The following is a 9,689-nucleotide window of genomic DNA, read 5'->3' as shown; positions in this document are numbered from 1 at the left end:
AGTAACTGTGGTCCCAATGCGCAAGGTCCAGTGTGCGAGGTCCTGTACAAACCCAAAGTCTATAAGCAGTCCATGCCCTACAGAGCTTAACAAACCTTGCCTGTTAAAAAAACCCCACAGTTTTCAGGACTTAAAGTCATTTGGAAGCTTGAGGGTATTTCAGTGTGGTGGGAACCCAGCAAGGTCCCAGCCCTAAAACTCTTTACATTGCTAGCAGGTTTTGAACCCTGGCACAGGGACTCATGCTTATTTTTGCCCTTTTCCTATATATGCTTCAACTTAAACCTTTAAAAGAAAGTCCTACTTTTCCTTCATGCCCCCCCCCTACCATGCGGCTCTTCACTTACGATTAAGGCATTACCATTGGGAAAACTAACATGGATTTCAGTGCCCACAGAGGATCAAAATGAACTCCAGTTTCCAGCATCTTGGTTGAATTTTGCAGCTCCTGGACTCTCGGATGGAAGACGACAGTGACTCCCCTGACTGTGTTTTGCTGAGCGCACCCCTCTGCATGAGCATCATCGGTGACAAAGGGACAGAAAAACCCAGATCGTGAATCCTGTCCCATAGTCACTAAATAACGACGTTGTCCACTGCAGAAAAACATCTAAATTGTTTGTGTCACCCAGCACAGCTCTGCTGAACTGAAATTCAAATATTGAAGACTGACACCGATACCAGGTAAGGGAATACCCAGCACATTTACATTCCTGCACCTGCCCTGCTCTGAATAGGAGCAGCACCAAAATCCCCACCACCAGCAGCTCTATAAAGCTCCCATTGCTATACGTGACACTCAGGGAACAGCAGCTGCTAACCTGCGTTAAGCATTGGTGCAACAACCGACTTTTCCAGCACAGCACCGCTACCCATCTTGGAAGATGGAAGCTTGTTACTCTCAAGATAAATTTAATGCCACTTCATACGATGCCATGGCTATGGTCATCATCACACTTCAGGCATTTGCTGGCATGGGGATAAACACTTTCATTGTTTCTGTGCTTTGTATTGCTTGGGTCAAAAAGAAAAGCTTTAACTCTAATGAGAAGATCTTGCTGTTTCTGGGATGCTCTAGGTTTTGGTATTTGTGCATCACATGGATATATTCCTTTCTTTTAATAATTTATCCTTGGTGCTTTTATGTTCACCCCATACCCCAACTATTTGCAGCTATTCAAATCTTTTTAAATTCTTCCAACTTGTGGACTTCTGCTTGTCTTTGTGTTTTTTATTGTATAAAAATTGCAAATTTCAGGCACATCTTCTTCATCTACCTGAAAGTAAAAATTGACAGGATCGTGCCATGGCTCTTGTTGGGTTCAGTGCTTGTATCCCTGGTCATCTCCATCCTTGTCTACCGCACCACCGATGAAGTGCACAACCTCAATTCCACCACCCCGGGAAACTTCTGGAAACTGAGTGTCAGAATGGATGAACATTTTTTCCCTGTTTTTTTTATCAGCGGCTTCTCATTTGCAACTGCATTCATGGCAGTAATCTTTTCTGCCCTTCTCCTCCTCTTTTCTCTCTGGAGACACAAATGCAAGATGCAGACAAACTCAGTGAAGAACCTCAGCATGGATGCCCATATCAAAGCCATGAAATCTATTCTGTCCTTTTTCTTCATTTACAGCATTAACTTTACATGTTTTGTCTTGACACTGATTTATGCCACGAAGAACGAAAATCATGTGATGTTTCTCATTTTAGTATTTCAGTATGCTTTGCCAGCTGTTCATTCCCTTATTCTGATTTTTAGCAATCCCAAACTGGAAAAGACACTGCTAAGGACTCTGCCCTGTGTGAAGTGCAAGGTTTGCATGAGGCAGGAACTGTAATAAAAGCTGGCGCCTGTTAAAAATGTTGATATTTTATTATAAAAAACAAGTAATTTAATCTCTAATGCAACTCTCCAGCCAGTGCAGATGATACAGATGTTCTATCTTCACCATCTAAGTTAAGAAAACTTCATTAAGATTCTGTGAACTAAATTATTATGAGTTTAAAAGGTTATTATTATAATTTGATTTAGATAATTCTTTGAGTTAAGTTATTGTCAATAACAAAGTAATTTAGACCTCATACATGGGCTAGCTGCCAAACGGGAAAAACAATACCGCAAACCTTGTAAAAAAGCTTTGGTATTTGCTGATTGAAACTACTTAAACTAAACAACATGTTTATATCTATTTTGTTTCACATTTATTTCTGCTGTGGCTGTGTACTTTGTAATATTATGAGTGGTTACTGACTTATAAACAGCAACACAAAAATGGCCCCAGGGTGGGCAAGGGGGGTGGAGAGCCCACTTCCCACGTCAGCCTTATGTGTCCTCTCTCTGCCCCACTTCATGCCACTGCTCTCCTGGTCTGCTTTTACTTTTTTACAAGATCTGCTTTTACCAATGGACTTTGGATCGGTAAAACACCGAGGGAAGGTGGGTTTTGTGCAAAGTGCGCCATGGAATACAGTCATGCTTTCATCTCGCAGTGACCCACGGGCAGATGTACGGGGTGTTCGTGCCAGGCGCTGGCAGCTGGGGGGTCCAGGGGTATCTCTGTGAGGCAAGGTCAAGGCTGCCCTGTGCTGGGGAAAGCCAATTCCACCCAGCTCCAATGGACCCACCGCAGGACACAGCTCAGCCCATCACTGACGCTGGTGGCTCCTCTGGGAAAATATATTTAAGAAAGTGCAAAACCACTGCCCGGCAGTGAGGAGTGAGGAAAATTGTGAGAAACAGTCCTGCAACACACAGGGTCAGAGAATGAGGGGGAGGAGGTGCTCCAGGTGCCGGAGCAGGGATTCCCCTGCAGCCCATGGAGAGGACCATGGTGAGGCAGGCTGTCCCCTGCAGCCAGTGAAGGTCCATGGTGGAGCAGATATGCACACTGCAGCCCATGGAGGACCCCATGCCAAAGTAGGTGGGTATGCCCTGAAGGACTGCAGCCCATGGAGAGCCCACGCTGGAGCTGGCTTATCCTGAAGGACTGCAGCCCATGGGAGGGACCCATGCTGGAGCAGGGGAAGAGTGTGAGGAGGAAGCAGTGAAAGAGACAACATGTTATTGTTGTGGTTTAACCCAGCCGGGAACTAAGCCCCACCCAGCCGCTCGCTCACTTCCCCCTGGTGGGATGGGGGAGGGAATCGGAAGGGTAAAAGTGAGAAACCTCACAGGTTGAGATAAAGACAGTTTAATAGGGGAAGCAAAAGCTGCACACTCCAGCAAAGCAAAACAAGGAATTCATTCACGACTTCCCATGGGCAGGCGGGTGTTCAGCCATCTCCAGGAAAGCAGGGCTCCATCATGGATAATGGTTACTTGGGAAGCCAAACGCCATCACTCCGAATGTCTCCCCCTTCATTCTTCTTCCCCAGCTTTATATGCCGAGCATGACGCCATATGGTGTGGAATATCCCTTTGGTGAGTTGGGGTCAGCTGTCCCAGCCGTGTCCCCTCCCAACTCCTTGTGCCCCCCCAGCCTACTCGCTGGTGGGGTGGGGTGAGGAGCAGAAAAGGCCTTGACTCTGTGTGAGCACTGCTCAGCGGTTACTAAAACATCCCTGAGTTATCAACACTGTTTCCAGCACAGATCCAAACCATAGCCCCATACTAGCTACTATGAAGAAAATTAACTCTATCCTAAACCAGCACAGTTACAAACTGACCGCAACCCCCATTCTCTGTCCCCCTGTGCCACTCAGGAGGAGGAAGTAGAGAAGTTGGGAATGAAGGAGTGAAGTTGAGCCTGGGAAGAAGGAGGGGTGGAGGTAAGGTGTTTTAGTTTTGTCTTTGTTCCTCGTCATCCTCTCTACTTTCAATTGGCAATAAATTAAATTGATTTTCCCCAAGTTGAGTCTGTTTTGCCTGTGATGGTAATTAGTGAGTGATGTCCCTGCTTTTATCTCGACCCATGAGCTTTTCCATCTTATTTTCCACTGATGTCCTGTTGAGGAGCGAGAGTGAGGGAGCGGCTGGGTGGGGGTCTGGCAGCTGGCCAAGGTCAACCCACCACAGCAGATTACTTAACATGAAATAGTTCCAGCATGAACAGAGCAGAACCTGAATTGTTCATTTCCTTCACCAGCTCAGGCCCAGAGGGACATCTCACTTCACGCCAAGTTCCAAGTGTGCATTTTTCATGCATCTCGGCAGGTTTTGTTTCTGCTTTTGTTTTAAAACACTCACCCAGAAGGAGTACATTTGCCAGGTGTGGAGCCCAAACCTCAGAGGCCTCCCGAAGCTCTGCAGAGTTCAGATATACCCAAAATGATCTCCAGGGAGTCATCTCAGGTGTAGCATCAGCCCTGCTGGACATGGATTTACTCTATAAGAAGCCCTTGAGCTTTCTCTCTGCTGTGTCTTTGAGAACAACCTTGAATGTATTTCTACTAGCAGAAGGCTTCTCAGACCTTCTTTTCCCCCAGTGGAGGAGATGTGGTTGTCTTGTAGGACAACGTGTGAAGGACTCACTAATTTCTAGGTACTCTGTATTAGAAATGAACACAGAGGAAGAGTTTCTGCTCAGAGAACATGAGTGGCCCGGAGATGCTAATCTGAAAAGTTGAAGTGAAGGCAAAAAAGCTTAGTTTGTAACCTTTTTATTTTAAGGGTTGCCTTTTCTGTGGGCAAAAGAGCACTCCCTTCCCTCTTCCTCTCCATCCCCACAAAAATGAAAGGGGAAGAGGTTAATAAGAAAGTATAAGAAAGTGTTTTCAAACCATTAGCTTTCAATCTTTTCTGGCTTTTCCTCCAGTAATAAAGCAAAAAACTACATTCATGTTGTTCCGCTAAAAAGAAAGGGTTTGAGTCATCTGATCAAAATTAGACAGAGCACATTGCCTTTAGCTGTTTGCCTTTAGCTGCAATTCAGCTCAGATGCCAAACTCCACTGAGTCCCACCTCCACAGTAGGAGACACTGCACCACCCACATTTCCTGAGGGAGGCAGGTCTTAAACATCTCATATGGACACATGTCCCCAGCTGAAAGGCCTTTAAAGGACAGGCACCACCACACCTCCCTTCTTTCCTCGCTGTTGCTCAATGCAGTTGATCCTTTAGCATAACAGTCCCAATCACTTTCACAAAAAGACCATGGAAATTCCTTCTTACTTCCTACATCCCATGCAACACCATCCCTCAAAATCTCACATACCACAAGACTCGGCAGGCAAAAACAACATCTTGCAGATGTTCTCACACAAAAGAATGCAGCCCCAGCAAACCATGCTGAAGATACTTTCTTCCATCTCCATGAAACCCCCGTGAACATGATGCCCAACACAGCATCACCCTCCCCCCCGCCATGCACTAGCCCCATCCAGCTGGCACTGGAGGAGACCGGTTATAAAACACCACAGCCACAGTGCACAGCCCATATGCTGAAGTTGCTCTCTGGGGAGATGCAATGGTGTGCCCAGCTCTGGGGAAAATATTCCTCAACTACAGGACACTCCACCAGCTGGCCTCAGGGCTAGAAACAGGCCTGTTTAGTTTATCAGCATGGCAATAAGCACTCTGTCCCATGTATGTCTCCACTTGCACTGCCACTAATTCACCAGCCAGGCCAACTGTGAATGGAGTTGATGTTTCATGTGGCTTGGAAAGTGCAAATGACAAAAGACAAAGCTGGAGCTTGACTTGTTTGCCCAAATATAGGCATCTCGAGTCATCTGAGAAGTCCTAGGGTATCTGAGACACCTGCATGGGGTTGGGAGCTACAGCACAGGATCTTCTGGAGACATACAGGGTCAGCCTCGGTACTCCAGAGCATCTCAAGTGGCATTAGACACCTCTGTGTAGATGGCTGAATTAGTCCCTGGAAATCTGGGAGAGGGAGATGGATCACAGAGTTGTTGGTTATGATTGCAATGCCTGAGTGTTGGGTGGAAGGTGTGGAGGACACCTGTAACCAAGGCACTCCACAAGCACCAGGTTTGGGTAGTGGAGGGGAAGCAGAAGGTAAGGAAGGCAGACACATAAGGGGAGGGGAAGCAGACACATAAAAGATGTCAGAAGTCAATACGAATGGCTGCCCAGTGCTGGCATGGTCTGGAAAACTGCTTTGGGTCAAATTAAAAACATTTTTTATGATTGAGAAGTGAAACAGTTAAGAATGCTTTTGCCATGGAAAGGGCTGATGAGCAGAGGGCTAGCTCAGGATGGTTCCAGTGCATTCCTACAAGCATAGACATAAAAATGGCTGGGGGCACTGCTAAAAATAAAGCAGTGCTCTGACTGTCTTGGCAGTCACAGATGTCTGAAAGCAGCAATGAGGGAGCCTGTTTTCCCTCTTGCTGGGCCAGGAAAGGTAAATACAGGCTGTTAGACTCATGTGTCCAGCAAAAGGTCAACATCAGAGTCTCCCCTTCAGCCAGAAGAAGCAACTACAGCCCACTCCCAAAGAAAAGAGAGAGGCACCACCAGAGGCTATGAACCCCCATAGAGGGGCTCCTGGTTGACTCAGGACCAGAAGCAAACAAGCAAAGGCCACGGACATCACCAGAGTGAACAGAACCACAGTCCCAGATGCTTTCATGAATCAAGTAGGAGCAAAAACATTTCCCTCTCAGACAATATGGGTAACTGCTGTCATTTCTGTACATTTATACATTTCAGTGACTTAGAGTATTAGTATATTTGAACGTCTGCAGTTTTCTGATATTTGAGATCTGACACGTATAGACACACAGACAGACAGAAGCACTTCTACCTGTTCCCTATTAATGACAATATTTACAGTACATCACAAAATGCATTCTTGTGTCCATCTGCTTCTCCTGTTCATCCGTATTTCACCCTGCAGATGCACCTGAGGTCTGCCAGTGTCTTTGCTCGGCATTGCAGGTTCTCAGTGGCACCAAAAAGGCAGGGCACACTACTGCTTCCCCCTTTTCTTTTGATTTTTCTTTTGAGCAGAGGATGTGTAGTTCTCTCGAGAACACGGTGGGTTTCTCTCAAGCTCTTCTTTCTTAAGTTCCCAGTCTTCATCTCTCTGGTCTAAGGGGATTCCTTTCATTGCGGCTGTCCTGCGATAGTTTCTGCTCTCCACCTCTGCTCTAAGGAAGAAAGCAAGAGTGCATCATCAGATACTGAGCACAGCACAGTCACACCACCGTTCATGAGCAGCCCGTCTACAGGAACAGGGGATCGTGTATTGGTATGGTCCAAACACTGTTGTCAGCAATACATGAGAAAAAAACGAGGCTCCAAATGCAACAGCATTCATCGCCCCAAGCCACCAGGTACTCACTGAGACCTGGGCTGAAGTGGGAAATCTTTGGTAAGGATCTATGGTGAGACCGGACTTTTACCATTGGAAGCATAATATTAACCATGCAAAGCTCTCAAAGACTGATCTTGTGAATTTGTGTGCAATTAAATAGACTTAAGCACATTTAATGCAATTGTACATGGTATATTAACTCACTGCAACCGCAACATTTCTATTTTCTTTTATTTTTTTTAACTGCTCATTCATAAGTACTAGAAATTCTTAATGCCAAAATATCAGATCTGAAGACGACTGGAATTTGGGAGGATTTGTACATAGTTATTCTTTACAGGTGACCTTTTAACATCAGAAATTATCTAATCCTAATCCCAATTCAGACCTGAAATTTTGCTGAACTTTGCATTCAAATCCAGAACTAAACTTGACAATTCATCCCCATTTCAGTTTTTTAAATAATAACTTGAATTCAGCAATGTCATCGAAATAAGGCTGTGCTGTGGAGGTTCAAATTTTGCATGGGAAAACATTATGAAGATACCATTTTCCCCAGCCCAATATCTCCATATGTAAATCATTCACAACTCTCCTCTGGTTCCTGGGTTTTTAGCTGTGTTTTTCAAGTTGTCTCTATGATTTTAAGCATGTGAAACCTGTGTATGTCAGACAATGAACCATCATCCATCCAGACCCTGGGATTTCCAAGTCAGCAGTGAGTTTGCTCTTGGCATCTGTGATTTACCGAAGTCCTCATTTTTTGGTGATATTCATATATTTTCTATTAAGCAAACACAGTCCTAGATCTTCAGTGAAGGACACTGTACAAACTAACCTGAAAATAAACATGCTTCACTGTAGTTTTCCTTATAGCCTTGAAATATCAATGATTTTCAATACACTCCCCATTGTAAACAACCAAAGCAAATTAAAAACTACTTTCATCGAGACCAAAATGAATACAGTCCTTTGACCAGTAATTTTTTTTTAATCATCTCAGTTATGGTTTTGTTAATCGCAGCTCTTAAATGTATTTCCTGTTATGTGTTGTTAACTTTCTCTTTACAATCTTTATACATGCCTGGCACCAACACAGCCAATTATCTTGGAAAGAAGTGACCCCAAACTAAAGAATAGATAGATATTTCTGCATTTTGTAGGCACTGAGGAACTTTGGAAGAATGAGTATGTCTATCCTTCATGTCCAAATCATACAACATAGAATCATTGAATGGTTTGGGTTGCAAGGGACCTTTGAAGACCATCTAGTCCAACCACCAAGTTTCAAGTCACTGAAAGATAAATTGGTTCTCTTTCAAAAAATAGCAAAAGCAAACAAATAACACCTTCTTTTCTCTCTCACACCAGTGGTAAGCAGGAGAAAGTACAGAAAAAACAGGAACCACTGCAGTGGGTTGACTTTGGCCAGCTGCCACACGCCCATGCAGCTGCTCTTTCACTGTCCCTCCTCAACAGGAGAGGGGGAGAAAGATGGAAAAGCTCACGGGTAAAGATAAGGACAGGGAGATCACTCACCAATTACCGTCACAGGCAAAAAAGACTTGTGGAAAATCAATTTAATTTATTGCCAATTGAAAATAGGGTAGGATGGTGAGAAAGAAAGATAAAACTAAAACACCTTCCTCCCACCACCCCACTTCTTCCCAGGCTCAACTTCACTCCTTCATTCCCAACTCCTCTACCTCTTCCCCCCAAGCAGCACAGGGGAACGGGGAATGGGGTTGCGGTCAGTCCATAACACGTTGTCTCTGCCACTCCTTCCTCCTCACACTCTTCCCCTGCTCCAGCATGGATCCTTCCCATGGGCTGCAGTCCTTCAGGATAAGCCAGCTCCAGCATGGGCTGCTGCTCCTTCAGGGCATGTCCACCTACTGCAGCATGGGGTCCTCCATGGGCTGCAGGTGGATATCTGCTCCACCATGGTCCTCCACGGGCTGCAGGGAGACAACCTGCATCACCATGGTCTTCTCCACGGGCTGCAGGGGAATCTCTGCTCCAGCGCCTTGAGCACCTCCTCCCCTTCCTCCTCCTTTGACCCTGGAGGTGCGGGGATGTTTCTCACACTGTTTCCCTCACTCCTCACTGCCGGGCAGTGGTTTTTTTTTCCCCTTTCTTCAATATGTTTCCCAGAGGTGCCACCAGCATCAGTGATGGGCTGAGCTGTGTCCTGCGGTGTGTCTGGCACAGAACAGCCCTGACCTCTCCTCACAGAGACCCTCCTGCACTCCCCTGCCACCAGCACCCGGGCAGGGACATCCCAATTGTACATCTTGTCCAAGAGAAGACAAACCCTTTTCTCCTACTGCAGAGGTCTGGTTTTGTAGGTACTCAGTATATATGGAGCTCTGTCAAAAATACCACCAAATATTGGGAATAATTCCTTTTTTTTCTGTCATACAGCAGCACTGTTACATCAGTGCAACGCTGTCCTGGCTGAG

General features: G+C 45.6%; 2 protein-coding genes across 3 annotated transcripts in view; one reads left to right on the top strand and one right to left on the bottom strand.

Annotated features, from left to right (window-relative positions):
• Window positions 1-884: 884 nt before the first annotated feature.
• Window positions 885-1,841, top strand: LOC140648981 (taste receptor type 2 member 9-like). The gene has a single exon (XM_072855545.1). It carries the CDS (start codon window positions 885-887, stop codon window positions 1,839-1,841), a length of 957 nt encoding a protein of 318 aa, XP_072711646.1.
• A 4,851-nt stretch (window positions 1,842-6,692) lies between these two features.
• ANKRD66 (ankyrin repeat domain 66) overlaps window positions 6,693-9,689 on the bottom strand; it is an 11,767-nt gene continuing 8,770 nt past the window's right edge. For both annotated transcript variants that reach the window (XM_072858366.1, XM_072858365.1), the window contains exon 4: window positions 6,693-7,060. In XM_072858366.1, coding sequence (XP_072714467.1) covers window positions 6,880-7,060 — 181 coding nt within the window. In that variant the 3' untranslated portion in view covers window positions 6,693-6,879. The remainder of the gene's footprint in view (window positions 7,061-9,689) is intronic.

The sequence above is a fragment of the Ciconia boyciana genome, chromosome 3 (assembly GCF_034638445.1).
Source record: "Ciconia boyciana chromosome 3, ASM3463844v1, whole genome shotgun sequence".
NCBI lineage: Eukaryota > Metazoa > Chordata > Aves > Ciconiiformes > Ciconiidae > Ciconia > Ciconia boyciana.
Note: the sequence above shows the minus strand (reverse complement) of the source record. Positions and strands in the feature narration are given on the sequence as shown.